Source organism: Chlorocebus sabaeus, chromosome 6, assembly GCF_047675955.1.
Source record: "Chlorocebus sabaeus isolate Y175 chromosome 6, mChlSab1.0.hap1, whole genome shotgun sequence".
Taxonomy (NCBI): Eukaryota; Metazoa; Chordata; class Mammalia; order Primates; family Cercopithecidae; genus Chlorocebus; species Chlorocebus sabaeus.
This window is the reverse complement of record NC_132909.1, coordinates 55,334,398-55,352,164: the sequence shown is the minus strand read 5'-3', so window position 1 is coordinate 55,352,164 and position 17,767 is coordinate 55,334,398. Positions and strand designations below refer to the sequence as shown.

Below are 17,767 nucleotides of genomic sequence, written 5' to 3'. Positions count from 1 at the left end.
ACACCTGTAATGCCAGCACTTTGGGAGGCCAAGGCGGGTGGATCACCTGAGGTCGGGAGTTCAAGACCAGCCTGACCAACATGGAGAAACCCCATCTCTACTAAAAATACAAAATTAGCCGGGCATGGTGACGCATGCGTGTAATCCCAGCTACTCGGGAGGCTGAGGCAGAAAAATCGCTTGAACGCGGGAGGTGGAGGTTGCAGTGAGCCAAGATTGCGCCATTGCACTCCAGCCTGGGCAAAAAGAGCGAAACTCCATCTCAAAAAAAAAAAAAAAATTCCGCATGTAATCAATCCTTAAAAAAAAAAAAAAAAAAAAAAGATTAATGAGATAGTCTATAGCAGTGTTCCTCAACCTTTTTGGCACCAGGGACCAATGATAGAAGACAATTTTTCCATGGATGGGGATGGGTGGTGATGGTTTTAGAATGAAACTGTTAGATTGTCATAGGGAGCAGGCAACCCAGATCCCTTGTACACACAGTTCACAATAGGATTGGAGTTCCTATCAGAATCCAGTGCTGCCACTGATCTGACAGGAGGCGGAGCTCAGGCGGCAATGCTCACCAGCCCTCCGCTCACCTCTGCTGTGCAACCCAGCTCCTAACAGGCCATGGACTGCTAGTGGTCTGTGGCCTGAGGGTTGGGGATCCCTGGTCTGCAGGATTTTTTTCCCATGATGCCTACAAGATGTGGTGTGTACTTTACCCTGGCAGCCTATCTTGAAACGGAGGCTCATTTTTCATTAGAAATATTTGATCTGTGTAATCCCAGCACTTTGGGAGGCCGCAACAGGCAGATCACGAGGTCAGGAGATCGAGACCAGCCTGGCTAACACGGTGAAACCCCATCTCTACTAAACAAATACAAAAAAACTAGCCGGGTGAGGTGGCGGGTGCCTGTAGTCCCAGCTACTCGGGAGGCTGAGGCAGGAGAATGGTGTAAACCCGGGAGGCGGAGCTTGCAGTGAGCTGAGATCCGGCCGCTGCACTCCAGCCTGGGCGACAGAGCGAGACTCCATCTCAAAAAAAAAAAAAAGAAAAGAAATATTTGATCTGTCTATGTAGATTTTATAAAAAGTATCATCGAAAATATAGGTTTGATGTAGAAGAGGCAAGCCCCAAAATTGACCCTTACCCTGGGAGGGTTTTTGGCTTCACCCAGGAAAGAATTCGAGGGCAAGCTGGTGGTGTTAGACGGCACCTTTTTTCGCTGTTGTTGTTGGTTTTTTTGTTTTGTTTTTTTGGAGATAGAGTCTCACTCTGTTGACCAGGCTGGAGTGCAGTGGCATGATCTCGGCTCACTGCAATGTCTGCCACCTGGGTTCAAGCAATTCTCTAGCCTCAGCATCCCAAGTAGCTGGGAATACAGGCATGCACCACCACATCTAGATAATTTTGTATTTTTAGTAGAGATGGGGCTTCACCATGTTGGCCAGGCTGGTTTCGAACTCCTGACCTCAGGTTATCTACCTGCCTCGGCCTCCCAAAGTGCTGGGATTACAGGCGTGAGCCACTGTGCCCAGCCAGCCCTATCCTCGTTGTAGCTAGACCTTGATTTGGTCCAGGGCTGGATCCCCACCTCTGGAGGTCTGGCTGTGTATACCTGTTCTGTCTCCCATCTGAGCCATGTGGAATCCATTCCCAGATTTATTACCTCCAGAAATTAGAGCTTGGACACACTGGTCAGAGATCGTTAAGATTCTCCGCCTGTCTGCAAGAATAGCTTTCAAATCTACCTCTGCGAGGAGGAATGGAGGTGTCATGGATTAAATGCAGGTTCTGGACCCGGCAAATCAGCCACGTGGAAATCATTCCTGTATTCACTCAACAAACGTTTGCTGGGCATCTCAGTGGGCCAGACATTGTGCCAGGCCCAGGGGGACTCTCAAGATAAATAAGGTTGCACTCTTACAGCAAGTAAAGGAAAGACGCACCTAAAGAACTGTGATAAGCTACCACCAGAGCTAAAGGACAAAGTAGTAAAACAAAGAACTGCAGAGATGTTGGCCGGGTGCAGTGGCTCACGCCTGTAATCCCGACATATTGGGAGGCCTAGGCAGGTGGACTGCTTGAGCCTAGGAGTTCCAAGACCAACCTGGGCAACTGGCAAAACCCTGTTTCTACTAAAAATACAAAACACAGCCAGGTGTGGTGAGGTGCATCTGTGCTCCTAGCTACTCAGGAGGCTTAGGGAGGAGAACTGCTTGAGCCCAAGAGGTTGAGGCTGCAGTGAGCTATGACTGCACCATTGCACTCCAGCCTGCTGGGTGACAGGGTGAGACCCTATCTCTAAAAAAAACCAAGGCCGGACGCAGTGGCTCACGCCTGTAATCCCAGCACTTTGGGAGGCCGAGGCGGGCAGATCACTTGAGGTCAGGAGTTCGAGACCAGCCAGGCCAACATGGTGAAACCCCATCTGTACTAAAAATACAAAAATTTGTCAGGCGTGGTGGTGCACACCTGTAATCCCAGCTAGTCAGGAGGCTGAAGCAGGACAATCTCTTGAACCCAGGAGGGAGAGGTTGAGTGAGCTGAGATCATATCACTGCACACCAGCCTGGGTGACAGAGTGAGACTCTGTCTCAAAATAAATAAATAAATAAATAAGGAAAGAAAAGAAAGAAAATAAAAGAAATATCCCTCTAGACAGGGCACAGTGGCTCACATCTATAATCCTAGCCCCTGGGGAGGCTGAGGCAGGAGGATCACTTAAGTCCAGAAGTCTGAGACCAACCTACGCAACACAGTAAGACCCCATGTCTAGAAAAATAAAATTAAAAAAGAAAGAGAGAAACAGCCTTCTGGCAGCAGAATGAAGAAGGCACTGAAGACAGCACGCATACCACCACAGAAACCAGGGGCAGTTTGTGTGAACAGGACTTCACACCCAGGAGAAATGGAAGAGAGGAGGGAGAAGAGAGTGAGGAGGGATTGTCAATGAGCCTGAAGCATCCAAGATAGGGCCAGTTTACGGTGGCAAGAACAACAGGCTCAGTTGGGGGCATATTGAATCTGTGAGGGCTATGGGATACTCAGGGATGTGGGTCCCATGGGCACTGGGAAGATGGGGGAACAGGTATGGATGCTGGTGGATGCAATGACAACAGGTGATATTACAGGAAAGGTGGCGGGGAGAAAACTGAGAGAAGAAAAGGAGAGAAAGAGAGGCTCACGCCTGGAATCCCAGCACTTTGGGAGGCTGAGATGGGTGGACTGCTTGAGCCCAGGAGTTTGAGATCGGCCTAGGTAACATAGGAAAACCCCATCTCTAAAAAAAATAAAAAATAAATAAATGGGTGTGGTGGTGTGCACCTGTAGTCCCAGCTACTTGGGAGGCTGAGGATTGCTTGAGCCTGGGAGATGGAGATTGCAGAGGCCTGAGATCACACCACTACACTCCAGCCTGGGTGACAGTGCGAGACCCTGTCTCAAAAACAAAACAAAGGCCGGGTGCGGTGACTCACGCCTGTAATCCCAGCACTTTGGGAGGCCAAGGCAGGTGGATCACTTAAGATCAGGAGTTTGAGCCCAGCCTGGCCAAAGTTTGAGACCCGTCTCTACCAAAAATATAAAAAATGAGCCAGGCCGGGTGCAGTGGCTCACACCTGTAATCCCAGCACTTTGGGAGGCCAAGGCAGGTGGGTCACCTGAGATCGGGAGTTTGAGACCAGCCTGACCAACATGGAGAAACTGCATCTCTACTAAGAATACAAAATTAGTTAGGCGTTGTGGCGTATGTCTGTAGTCCCAGCTACTTGGGAAGCGGAGACAGGAGAATTGCTTGAACCTGGGAGGCAGAGACTGCGGTGAGCCAAGATCATGCCATTGCACGAAAGCCTGGGCAACAAGAGCGAAACTCCATCTCAAAAAAAATAAAGAAAGAAATAATAAAAAAATTAGCCAGATGTTGTGGTAGGCGCCTATAATCCCAGCTACTCAGGAGGCTGAGGCAGGAGAATCTCTTGAACCTGGGAGGCCGAGGTTGCAGTGAGCCAAGATCGTGCCACTGCACTCCAGCCTGGGTGACAGAGCGAGACTCCATCTCAAAAAAAAAAAAAAACAGAAAGAAAGAGGGGCTCCAGGGGACACAGTATGAAAGGCCAGGGACTAGGAAGGGCACCTGTCCCACAGCCACCCTAACATCAACACCTTCTGTGAACTCTGGAATGTCTGACTCCTCTAGTCTATTACATACTTCTGTAATCCTAACAATATCACACATCAAACCACAGGATTACAAGGGGGCTTCTGTGCTATTTCAGGAGTCCTGAGATTTATACAGACAGGAGCAGACAGGACACAGAAGACAGAAGGAAAAATAAGAGAAGTCCTGCAAGACCAGAAAGGCACTTTGTAACAGGTGGTATGGAGACCATGTAACTGGGTATAATTAGGAGGGAACATATGAGGTCCTCCCTTTTCTGATCTTCTGGAAGGAAACAAAAGGATACATCCTGGAGAGTAGAATGGCAACAACAACACACATGCGCAGTCAGAAAACAGTTGTATCCCACCAGGCACAGTGGCTCACATCTGTAATCCCAGTACTTTGGGAGGCTGAGGCAGGACAATCACTTAAGGTCTTGAGTTTGAGGCCAGCCTGGGCAACACAGCCAAACCCTGTCTCTGCAACAAATAAAAATAAAAATAAAAACTATCCAGGCATGGTGGTGCATGCCTGTAGTCCCAGGACGAAGCGCAAGAATTGTTTGAGCCCAGGAGTTCAAGGCTGCAATGAGGCATAATCGCACCACCGCACTCCAGCCTGGATGACACAGCAAGACCCCGTCTCTAATGATAAAAATAAATGAGATTTCAAAATCAATTTTAAAAAGCAGTTGCATCCCTACTCTCTTGAGTCCCTTCCTGTCTGACTACTTTTGCCTGCATTGATAACAAGGGTAATTTTTAGAAAGTACCTATGGTTTCCACATTCCCACAAAGGCAAAGGAAACAAGAATCTCATGATAGCACCCTGCCCTTCCTGAACACACGTCAGGGGCTTTTATATAAACCTGATGAGACACCCTACTTTTAAGGAACTGGAAGAAAATGCCAGATGTGAAATTAAACATTCATTCTCACAAGTCCGCTTTGAACTCCAACAGGAACTTAGAGCCGGTCTGTACGTGGCACCGCAGAATAGCAAACCTTGTTCTGCTGAAAGCAAAATATGTTTCTAAAATCCCGCAAGCCAGCCGGGCGCGGTGGCTCACACCAGTAACCCCAGCACTTTGGGAGGCTGAGGTGTGTGGATCATTTGAGGTCAAGAGTTCGAGGCCAGCCTGACCAACATGGTGAAATTCCATCTCTACTAAAAATCCAAAAAATAGCCAGGTGTGGTGGTATACGCCTGTAATCCCAGCTACTCAGGAGGCTGAGGCAGGAGAATTGCTTGAACCCAGGAGGTAGAGGTTGCAGTGAGCCGAGATCGTGCCACTGCACTCCAGCCTGGGCAACAGAGCGAGACTCCATCTCAAAATAATAATAATAATAATAATAATCCTTCAAGCCAGCTGGACAAGGTGGCTCACACCAGTAATCCCAGTCCTTTGAGAGGCCAAGGCAGGCGGATGGCTTGAGGTCAGGAGTTTGAGACCCAACTGTGCAACATGGGGAAACCGCATCTCTACTAAAACACAAAAATTAGCCAGTCGTGGTGGCACACACCTGCAGTCCCAGCTACTCAGGAGGCTGAGGCAGAAGAATTGCTTGAACCCAGGAGGTAGAGGTTGCAGTGAGCCGAGATCATGCCACTGCACTCCAGCCTGGGCAACAGAGCAAGACTCCACTCAAAATAATAATAATAATAATAATAGGCGACATGGCGAAACTCCATCCCTACTAAAATACAAAAATTAGCCAGTCGTGGTGGCACACGCCTGTAGTCCCAGCTACTCAGGAGGCTGAGGCGGGAGGACCACCTGAGCTCAGGAGGTTGAGGGTGCAGTGAGCTGTGACTGCGCCACTGCACTCCAGCCTGAGCGACAGAGCAAGACCCTTTCTCAAAAAAGTATAAATGAATAAATGAAATAAATAAAATCCTGAGAGCCACTGCTGCCTCTCCCTGCCACCAGTGTTGGCAGAGGGCAGGGATTCCCCTCACTGAAACACAGGCTGGAGTTTTTGGACATCTCATGAACTTTCCGAAAGGTAACCAACCCAGCGGTTTCCATGAAGATGCAAATACAACAAAAAGAGCATTTGCATTCAAAGGATTCTAACTGGGAAATGATAAGCCCACAGTTTTGTTTTGTTCTTTTTTAAGACGGGGTCTCACTCTGTTGCCCTGGCTGGAATGCAGTGGTGCAATCTCGGCTCACTGCAACCTCTGCCTCCCACGATTCTCCCGCGATTCTCCTGCCTCAGCCTCCCAAGTAGCTGGGACTACAGGCATGAGCCACCGTGCCCGGATAATTTTTGTATTTTTAGTAGAGACGGGGTTTCGCCATGTTGGCCAGGCTGGTCTCAAACTCATGACCTCGGGTGACCCACCTGCCTCAGCCTCCCAAAGTGCTGGGATTACAGGCGTGAGCCACAGATGCACCAATTTTAAACCACTTGCAGCCGATTCTTGTTACTGGTGGACTCTGTGAAATTCCCTCGAATGTTGAACTAGCGAATACTGAACCACTGCTCCCAGGAAAATGCAAGGCTAAGTACCTGCGAACTTCTGGCCACAGCACATTTATCCACGGCTCAATACCTAGCCTTGTTTTATGTGTGTTTCTGTTGAAAGACATTATTGAATCTATATTGTTGATTCATTAACACTGAACTCACAGCCAACAGTAGAACTCATGCCTGAACAAAGTTTATGTAACACACGCCTTTGTGTGTGTGTGTGTGTGTGTGTGTATGTGTGTGCTGGTTTTTTATTTTGTTTTTTGTTTGTTTGTTTGTTTTTTTGAGACAGGGTCTCACTCTGTTCTCTGTTGCCCAGGCTGGAGTGCAGTGGCACCGTCTTGGCTCACATGCCTTTGTGTGTGTGTGTGGGTGTGGGTGTGGGTGTGGGTGTTGGTTTTTGGGGTTTCTTTTTTGTTTTTTGAGACAGAGTCTCACTCCGTTGCCCAGGCTGGAGTGCAGTGGCACCACCTTGGCTCACTGCAACTTTCACCTCCTGGGCTCAAGCAATTCTTGTACCTCAGCCTCCCAGGTACCTGGGATTACAGGCATGCGCCATCACATCCAGCTAATTTTTGTATTTTCATTAGAGATGGGGTTTCATCATGTTGCCCAGGCTGGTCTCAAACTCTGGCCTCAAGTGATCCGCCTGCCTTAACCTCCCAAAGTGCTGGGATTGCAGGTGTGAGCCACCGCGCCTGGCCACACTGCATTTTCTCCACAACGGTGTGTGGTCACAGCCTTCCTTAGCCAAGGAACAGTAGAAAGCTGAGCTTCAGCACCCTGGGGTGCATTTGAAACAGCCCCATCACCAACTGAAAGCACAAAAATGCTAAAAATGCGGCACCAAATAACCACAAAAAGGACTTGGGTTTTTTTGTTGTTTTTTGTTTTGAGACGGAGTCTCACCCTGTAGCCCAGGCTGGAATGCAATGGCATGATCTCGGCTCGCTGCAACCTCCGCCTCCCAGGTTCAAGGGATTCTCCTGCCTCAGCCTTCAGAGTAGCTGGGACTACAGGCACCTGCCACCATACTGGCTAATTTTTTGTATTTTTAGTAGAGACGGGGTGTCATCATGTTAGCCAGGATGGTCTCGATCTCCTGACCTCATGATTCGCCCCAGCCTCCCAAAGTGCTGGGATTACAGGCATAAGCCACTGCGCCTGGTCAAAAAGGACTAGTTTTAATCCTCAATGTACAGATTGTATGAATCTGATGCATAAGGGCTGAAGCAAAAAGGTGGAGTGCCCCCTTACTTGACCTCAAATTTGAGATTCATACTTATGAGTGTCCTGAAATGACCAGAAAGGCACTGAGCATGCTGGTTCGAGGGTTACAAATAAATTTTAGTGAGTAGGTGAATTCAAAAATACAGGGTCTGGGGCCAGATGCAGTGGCTCATGTCTGTTATCCCAGTACTTTAGGAGGTCAAGATGGGAGGATCACTTGAGGCCAGGAGTTCGAGACCAGCCTGGGCAACATAGCGAGCCCTTATCCCTACTGAAAAATTAAAAATTAGGCTGGGCATGGTGGCTCACACCTGTAATCCCAGCACTTTGGGAGGCCGAGGTGGGCGGATCACTTGAAGCCAGGAGTTTGAGACCAGCCTGACCAACATGGTGAAATCCCATCTCTACTAAAAATAAAAAAACTAGCCGGGCATGGTGGCAGGCCTGTAACCCCAGCTACTTGAAAGGCTGAGGCAGGAAAATCACTTGAACCCGGGAGATGGAGGATGCAGTGAACCCAGATCATACCACTGCAGTCCAGCCTGGGCAACAGAGTGACTGAGACTCCATCTCAAAAATAAATAAATAAATAAATAAATAATAAAAAAATAAAAATAAAAATTAGCTGAGCGTGGCAGCTAGTCCCATATGTCCCAGCTACTCAGGAGGCTGAGGCAGGAGGATCGTTGGTGCTCAAGAGTTGGAGGCTGCAGGGAGTTAGGACCACACCACTGCACTCCAGCTGGATATCAGAGCAAGAACCTGCCTCTCAAAATAAAAATTTTAATTTTTAATTTTATAAAGAAAATATGGGATCTGGGAATAATGAGGATCAACTGGACTCAAATTTAAAATTTCAACTTTAAGAATATTAATCCAGGCCAGGCGTGGTGGCTCATGCCTATAATCCCAGCACTTTGGGAGGCCGAGGCAGGCGGATCATAAGGTCAGGAGATCGAGACCATCCTGGCTAACACGGTGAAACCCCGTCTCTACTAAAAATACAAAAATTTAGCCGGGTGTGGTGGTGGGCGCCTGTAGTCCCAGCTACTCTGAAGGCTGAGGCAGGAGACTGGCGTGAACCCGGAAGACGGAGCTTGCAGTGAGCCAAGATCGCGCCGCTGCACTCCAGCCTGGGTGACAGAGCAAGACTCTGTCTCAAAAAAAAAAAAGAAAAAAGAATATTAATCCAATTATAAGATAAAACATTTTAAAGTCTAGAGAAAACTATAGGGATGGAGAACAGATCTGTGGTTAGGGGTGGAGGTGGTTTAGTGATAAAGGGGTGAATTGAGGGAGTTTGGACAACAATGAGACTCTTCTCTATCCTAATTGTGGTAATAGCCATACAACTTACAACCTTCCTTAGCCAAGGAACAGTAGAGAGCTGAGCTCTACACATGGCTTAAAATTCATAAACGGTACACCTTTAAAAAGCCTATTTTACTGTATGATAATTTTCTAAATATTTTGTTGTTGTTACAGAGTCTCACTCTGTCACCCAGGCTGGAGTGCAGTGGTGCAATCACAGCTCACTGCAGCCTTGCCCTTCCAGCCAGCCTCAAGAGATCCTCCCATCTCAGCCTCGCAAGTAGCTGGGACTACAGACGCAGGCCACCATGCCCGGCTAATTTTTGTTTTATTGTTAGTGGAGACAGGGTCTTGCTATGATGCCCAAGCTGATCTGAAACTCCTGGACACATGTAATCCTCCCACCTCAGCCTCCCAGAGTGCTGGGATTGCAGGCATGAGCCACAGCACCTGGCCAAAAGTATTTTTTTTCTTTTTTGAGATGGAGTTTCGCTCTGTCGCCCAAGCTGGAGTGCAGTGGCGCGATCACAGCTCACTGCAACCTCTACCTCCCGGGTTCAAGCGATTCTCCTGCCTCAGGAGACAGGGATTACAGGCATGCGCCACCACGCCCGGCTAATTTTGCATTTTTTTAGTAAAGACGGCATTTCACCATGTTGATCAGGCTGGTCTCAAACTCCTGACCTCAAGTGATCCACCCACCTCGGCCTCCCAAAGTGTATGGGATTACAGATGTGAGCCACCACGCCCAGCCTCCGAGAGTATTCTTAATAGAAATTAACACAAAAGAGGCTTGAGAAAAAAAAAAAAAAAGTCTCATTATATACACCAGTTATATTTTCGGTTCTAGACACAGGGCTGAGAGCGTGAAATCCTTATTCAATACCAATATAGCTGTTTAAATAAATAAATTATAAGATCATACACATAGCTAAGTAGGCAACATCACGGTGATTTTTTTCATCCTTGGAATCCGTGTATTCAGTGCAGCAAATGATACACTTTCTTTAACGTGTCTTGCAGCGTAAAGAGAAAGACATAGCATTTCTTTTTTTTTTTTTTTTTTTTTGAGACGGAGTCTCACTCTGTCGCCCAGGCTGGAGTGCAGTGGTCGGATCTCGGCTCACTGCAAGCTCCGCCTCCCGGTTCACGCCATTCTCCTGCCTCAGCCTCCCGAGTAGCTGGGACTACAGGCGCCCGCCACCTCGCCCGGCTAGTTTTTTTGTATGTTTTAGTAGAGACGGGGTTTCACCGTGTTAGCCAGGATGGTCTGGATCTCCTGACCTTGTGATCCGCCCGTCTCGGCCTCCCAAAGTGCTGGGATTACAGGCTTGAGCTACCGCGCCCGGCCAGATATAGCATTTCATTTCACTCGCTTCATTCAAGTTGTACCAGGGACCACACAAGTCATTAGGCATGCTATCATGAATGAAACCTCAAGGCGTCTGTTCCAGATCAGAGGTTAGCAAACGTTCTCTGTAAAGGGCCAAAGTGTAAATATTTTGGCCATAGAATTCCTGTTTTAACTACTCAACCTGCCATGTCCAGGCATTTTTGTGCAGTCATAGATGATGAGTAGACAAATGAGTGTGGCTGCATGCCAATAAAACTGCATTTACAAACTCCGTGGGATTGGGCCTGAGGGCCATAGTTAGCTGACCCCTGTTCAGATGAAGAAGTCGGATCTATGTAAATTTCTTAGCTGGGTGCAATGGCTTCTCATGCCTATAATCCCAGCAGTTGGGAGGCCCAGGAGAGAAGACTGCTTGAGGCTAGGAGTTTAAGACCAGCCTAGGCAACATAGCAAGACCCTGTCTCTACAGAAAAAAAAAAAAAAAAGTTTTAATTAGCCAGGCGTGGTGGTGACTGCCTGTGGTCCTAGGTACCCAGGAGGCAGAGGCGAGCAGGTTGCTTGAAGCCAGGAATTCAAGACCAGCCTGGGCAACATAGCAAGACTCTGTCTCTACAAAAAATTTTAAAAATTAGCGAGTCATGGTGGTGCCTGTGCCTGTGATCCCAGTTTCTCAGGAGGCCAAGGCGGGAGGATCACTTGAGGCCAAGAGTTCAAGACCAGCCTGGGCAACACAGCTAGACTGTGTCTCTACAAACAAATTTTTAAAATTAGCTAGTCATGGTAGTGCCTGCCTGTGATCCCAGTTTCTCAGAAGGCCAAGGTGAGAGGCTCACTCAAGGCCAGGAATTCAAGACCAGCCTGGGCAACATAGCAAGACTCTGTCTCTACAAACAAATGTTTAAATTAGCTGGGCACAGTGGCACCTGCCTGTGATTCCAGCTATTTGGGGAACCTAGGTGGAAGGACTGCTCCAGGCCATGACTTGGAGGCTGCAGTAAGCTAGGACCAAATCTCTGCACTCCAACCTGTGTGACAGAGCAAAATCCTGTCTTTAAAAAGAAATAAAAATTTAAAAAAGAAAAAAGAAAGTGGGCCGGACACGGTGGCTCACGCCTGTAATCCCACATCTTTGGGAGGCTGAGGTGGATGGGTCACTTGAGGTCAGGAGTTCAGGACCAGCCTGGCCAACAGGGTGAAACTCCATCTCTACTAAAAATACAAAAACTAGCCCGGTGTGGTGGCACAGGCCTGTAACTCCAGCTACTGGGGAGGCTGAGGCAGGAGAATTGCTTGAACCTGGGAGGCGGAGGTTGCAGTGAGCCTGGATCGTGCTGTTGCACTCCAGCTGGGGCGAAGAAGTGAATTTAAAAAAAAAAAAAAAAAGTGAGCTGAGAGAAGATTAAAGGAAACACTGACCCTCTGAGAAAAGAGAGCCAACATCTTAGCCTAGGTAGAAGGAGAAGAGAACAGTAGAAAACAAGAACCCAGGCTCAGGTGAGACTGGAGACGCAGCCTTCCTGGAGGAGGGATTGGCAGTGTCAAACCCAGAGGGGTCAAGTGAGGTGAGGTTGCAGGAGACGCAACTGGGAGATGAGAGATTAACTTTGACAGCCATTGGTAAAGTGGCGGAGATGCAAGCCAGACGCTGGGGGCAGAACAGTGAGTAAAGAGTGAGATGGCAAGGGCAGGGAGGACTGGCCGGAGGAAACTGGACAGGGTGGAGGCTGGAGGTCAGTGGTGGGTGGTGGGGATCGGAGGGTACGGGGTGTTTAGAGGCTAAAAAAGCATGTGGGTAAATGAAGTTTTTTTTTTTTTTTTTTTTTTTTTTGAGACAGAGTCTCTGTTGCCCAGGCTGGAGTGCAGTGGCGTGATCTCGGCTTGCTGCAATGCAACCTCTGCCTCTCAGGTTCAAGCAATTCTCCTGCCTCAGCCCCCCTAGTAGCTGGGATTACAAGGGCCCACCACCACACCTGGCTAATTTTTGTATTTTTAGTAGAGACGGGGTTTCACCATGTTGGCCAGGCTGGTCTCAAACTCCTGACCTCAGGGGATCCGCCCACCTTGGCCTCCCAAGGTGTTGGGATTACAGGCGTGAGCCACTGCACCCGGCCAAAGATTCTTGAACAAAGAGAGGACAAAGAGCAAGAGCCCAGATGGGTGAATGTCTCAGACAGGGAAAAGGTTAACTCCTCCAGTGCAGTGCCTGGCAATGTCTGGAGACATTTGTGGCTGTCATGACTGGGTGGGAGGGGGCCCCACCAGGACCACGTGGGTGGAGACCAGGGCTGCAGCTCAACACTCTACATGCAGGACAGACCCCAGCACCAAGAATGATCCAACCCCAAATGCCAGCAGTGCGGAGACTGAGAGCTCTGCTTGAATCAAAGAGGAACGGAAGTCAACAGTAGAGTGGGGTGAGGTGAGGACCCCCAGGGACTCAGCCCACACTCTATGGTCTCTATGCATGAATGGGGAAGGGCAAGAAGCAGGTCTCCAGGAGAGAAGCAAAGAATAAGAATAACTGCAGAGGCCAGACACCGTGGCTCATGCCTGTGATCCCAGCACTTTGGGAGGCTAAGGCGGGCAGATCGCTTGAGGCCAGGAGTTTGAGACCAGCCTAGACAAAATAGCAAGACTTCATCTCTACAAATTAAAGTAAAAATTAGCCAGGCAGGGTGGCATGCACCTGTGGGCCCAGCTACTAGGGAGGCTGAGGTAGGAGGATGGCTTGCATCCAGGAGGTCGAGGCTGCAGTGAGCCATCATTGCCCAGCTGCACTCCAGTCTAAGCAACAGAGCAAGACCTCATCTCAAAAATAAATACAGTAAAAGGAATAGATAGGTAGATAGATACAAAAATCACACTGATTTTCCTCCACCCTTCATCCCAATCAAAATGCCATATTGGGCCAGGAGTGGTGGCTCACGCCTGTAATCCCAGGACTTTGGGAGGCCGAGGCAGGCAGATCACTTGAGGTCAGAAGTTTGAGACCAGCCTAACCAATATGGCGAAACCCCATCTCTACTAAAAATACAAAAATTAGCCAAGGGTGGTGATGGATGCCTGTAATCGCAGCTACTCAGGAGGCTGAGGCAGGAGATGCACGTGAACCTGAAAGGTGGAGGTTGCAGTGGGCAGTGAGTAAAGATCGTGTCACTGCACTCCAGCCTGGGTGACAGAGTGAGACCCTGTCTCAAAAAAAAAAAAAAAAAAAAAGGCCAGGCGCGGTGGCTCATGCCTGTAATCCCAGCACTTTGGGAGGCTGAGGCAGGTGGATCACGAGGTCAGGAGATAGAGACCGTCCTGGCTAACACAGTGAAACCCTGTCTCTACTAAAAATACAAAAAAATAGCCAGTGTTGTGAAACACACCTGTAATCCCAGCTACTGGGGAGGCTGAGGCAGGAGAATCCCTTAAACCTGGGAGGTGGAGGTTGCAGTGAGCCGAGATCATGCCACTGCACTCCAGCCTGGGTGATAGAGCAAGACTCCGTCTCAAAAAAAAAAAAAAGCCATATTGGTTGACATTAGAGATTAATGATCTAATGATCTGAAAAGTTCTTTGCCCCTCCCCATGCCTTCAAGAGGCATCACAGCCCATTTATTTGATAGGATTTTGTTCACCATTACCCCAAACATGGGGGGTATGGAGGCTCAGACTCAAAAGAACAAAGATTTGTTAAGAAACCATTGCTCTGCAGCCACACTAGCTAGATTCCAATTCCAGCCCTGCTGCCTGCTGGCCTCAAACGAAGGTTTCTCACTTGTGAAAGGCGATGATTAAACCACACCTCGTGTGGGGTTTTGCCGTGAGGATTAACTGAGATTATATATGCAAAGCAAATAGAACAGCACCTGCTGAGAGCTTGCTCTTATAATTCTTAGGAAGGTATTATGCAGACAATAAAGAACTTCTTAAGATGATAAAGGAGCCCAGTACACCCAGGGTTTCTGTGCCCCACTGCAGAACAAATATTTACTGAACACCTACTATGTGCCAGGCACCGTTCTGGGGTCTAAAAATACAGTGGTGAACAACATCAACAACAAACCAAAAACCCCTGCCCATATGGAAGCCATAAATGTGAAAAGAAATGGTAAATCCATTTACTGACCCTGAAAGTCCAGGCACAGATCCACGATTAATTACCAAAGCTACAAGGAACAGAAGAGCAGGGAACCACACACACGCACACACAGAATCTGGCATAGTTCTAAACCACTCGTCTTGGATTTTTTTTTTTTTAAAGACAAACTCTCACTCTGTCGCCAGGCTGGAGTACAGGGGTGCCATCTCAGCGCACTGCAACCTCCTCCTCCCCGGTTCAAGCAATTATCTTGCCTCAGCCTCCCAAGTAGCTGGGATTACAGGTGCACGCCACCACACCCCGCTAATTTTTGTATTTTGAGCAGAGAAGGGAGTTTCACTATGTTGGCTAGTATGGTCTCCATCTCCTGACCTCCTGATCCGCCTGCTTTGGCCTCCCAAAGTGCTGGGATTACAGGCGTGAGTCACAACAACCAGCTGGATTTTCTTAACAAAAACCCAAATTAACCGCCACCCTTCATTGAGCACCTACTGTCTACCAAGCACCTGGGGGCGGGGTGGCCACCGGGCTTTTAAACATTATGTAATTCACAGAGTCGACTCAGCACACCCGGTTGGTCCACTCTAGCACCTCTGATTTTACATGCACCTGGTTCCCCATCAATAAATTTAGGAGCTTCAATTCTTTCCCTCCCTGACCCCTTCCTCATTACCATTGATTTCCTTTTATGGAGAAATCTGAAACAGTAACCCAACAGATATGTTTAAAGCAGGGCCTCAGACCCCACAGTGGGACACTCAGGCTATATTGTCTTAAATAATTGCGCCATCTTTATCTTACAACCCCAAAGGTGCCTGCTGTCAAGCCCAAGAAAGATGCTACCCACACGTGGGAGAGGGGCCCATGGGGTCAGGGGGAAGGAAAGCCTCACTCAAGGTCAAAGGCTCCTTCATGAAGGGCAGGGCTGAGGGGAGAGGAGGGGTCAAGGAGACAGCAGACAAGGGACAGTAGTCTAGATTCTTGTGCAGAATGGGACACAGAGAGGTTCAAGTCCTGGCTCTGGCACTGACTTTAGGGCAAAGGAGTTATGCATCCTACCTGAGCCTTAGTTTACTCCTCTGTAAAATGGGTACAGAACTGTATCCGCCTCCCGGGGCCACTGTGACAGTCCAGAGAGATAAGATAGACCAGCCTGTGGCGTGCGGTGATACTAATTACAATAAATAGGGTAAAAAACCGCCACTACTTCTGCTACAATTGCTGCTGTTGCTAAGGCTTTAGAATTTGCCTCCAGACATCTGGAAACAGAACCCAAAAGGGTAAAGATGGACCTAGAGTCCGGGGTGGCCACGGGCCTAAATCCAAGGTAGCTGGGTAGAGGGGGGTTCTGCAGTCCCTGACCCCAGGCAGCGTCACCCACCGGTGAGGCACTCGGGGCGATTGGCTCTACCTACACCATATGCGCTCGGGAGACTTGGCTGTCCGCGGCTGTATGGGGCTCTCCAGACCCAGTGACCCCACTTCCCGGCCGCGACCCAAAGAGGACGCATGTCGTGTCTCCGGAGCGACTTGGGCTCGGAGGGGCTGGGGCACGGGTCGGAGGCGCGCTCCAGAGAGGCGCCCGCGGCGGGGCGGGCACTGGGGCAAGGTTCCTCGGGCTCAGGTCGGGCACGCGGGGCGCGGAGGCGCGAGCCCGGGCGGGCAAAGGCCAAGGTCAGCGGCTTGCCGCCCACCCCCCTCCACCACCACGCGAGGCAGGAGCTACAGTCCCGGCCACCGCCCCCCGCCCCCGAGGGAGGGTTCTCAGTCCATAAGCCGGGGCTCGATTTTGGCTCGGGTGGGGTCCTCTCCCCATCGCGGCGCTCCCCGTCCACGCCCGCGCCCCCAGACTCACCCTCTCCGGGGTACAGGTGGCCCGCGGCGCCCAGTAGCAGCGCGGCCACCGCCACCAGCAGCGGCGCGGCAGCTGTCCCCCGCCGGCCCCCGGTGCCCATGGCTGCGGGAGCGCGGGGTCTCCTCGGATCAGAGCGCGCGGCGCTGGCCCGCGGGGGTCATGCTCTGAGGCGGCCGTCCGAGAGGCGCTGGGGGCCGCGCGTCCTTCTCTTCCACGCCGGCGACCCGCGGGCCGCAGCCCCGCTGCCCGGGAGGGCCCTAGAGACAGCCCCGGGAAGGAGGCGCGCGGCTTCGCCCGCTACAAATAGGGAGCGGAGGCCCTCGCGGTGGCGGCCCCGACCCCCGGCCGCGGCGGCCCGGGCCCTGTCCCACGATGTCGGGGCGGGGAACTCGGCGCTGCGCCCCAGACTGTCTCTCGGCTCTCGGCCCCGCGCGCTCTGGGTCGCGATGTGCGGGCTCCGGGACAGAGGGACGCGCGGACCAACGGACAAGCTGACGGGCGGGCGGGCACCTGGGCTGGCGGGTGGCGGGCGGGCGGCGGGAGCGAGGGCTGCTCGGGCCCGTAAACAACGCGGCCCGTCAGCTGGGCCCGGTGCGGGCCGCGGGAAAAGGCGGCGCGGATCTGGCCTAGGAAGGGACTCTGCGCCCGGGAGAGGCCCAGGAGAGGGAGGGAAAGCAGGCAGGAGAGGGAGGTGCCGCCCGGCCCCGCCCCGCCCGCCTCCCCGCCTGCCTCCCCGCCTCCTGTGCCGGGCCCCGCGCTGGAGGCCCTGGGCGCGCCGGGACCGAGGGGGCGCCCCAGATCCGCGGGCCCTACAGCCTCGAGTCTCCTCCAGTTTCAGACCCCCGGAGGCGCCCCACAGGCCCTACCCAGCAGCACAGGTCCTTTCTCTACCGTTGTGCTATTTTGTTCATAGTGGGTTTTGGAGGATTCCTGATGATTTTTTTTTAAATACTGCATTAAAATGTTTATTTTGGTGACTCGAGGTGGTTTTCGTTTCTTTCTTTCTTTCTTTTTTTCACTCCCTTAAATTTTGCAGCCCAGGCAAGTAGTGTCTCACTCGCCTTTCCCCAGTCCGGGCCTGGCCAGCGACACTCGTCCCAGAGCGCGTGGGCGCCCCCAGATGTCCCGCCCGCGCGTGCGCTCCCGCCCAGGGGCGAGACCCAAGCCAGGCCCCTGGGGACAGCCACGTGCCCGCGCGCCCAGTGCGCTCCCTGTGTTCAAGTTAGAGAAATGACACCTGGAAAAATGTGCAGACGCTTCTGAAAGAGCAAAGAAGGGGCCAAAGACGACTCCGGAGACCTC

General features: G+C 50.8%; 1 protein-coding gene across 3 annotated transcripts in view; it reads right to left on the bottom strand.

Moving 5' to 3' along the window:
• Positions 1–17,087, bottom strand: part of INSR (insulin receptor) — a 187,395-nt gene extending 170,308 nt beyond the window's left edge. For 2 of the 3 annotated variants that reach the window (XM_037994474.2, XM_037994475.2), the window contains exon 1: positions 16,466–17,087. In XM_037994474.2, the coding sequence (XP_037850402.2) occupies positions 16,466–16,565 (100 nt within the window). In that variant the 5' untranslated portion in view covers positions 16,566–17,087. The remainder of the gene's footprint in view (positions 1–16,465) is intronic. The other variant, XM_037994476.2, reaches the window with a different exon arrangement.
• Positions 17,088–17,767: the final 680 nt, after the last annotated feature.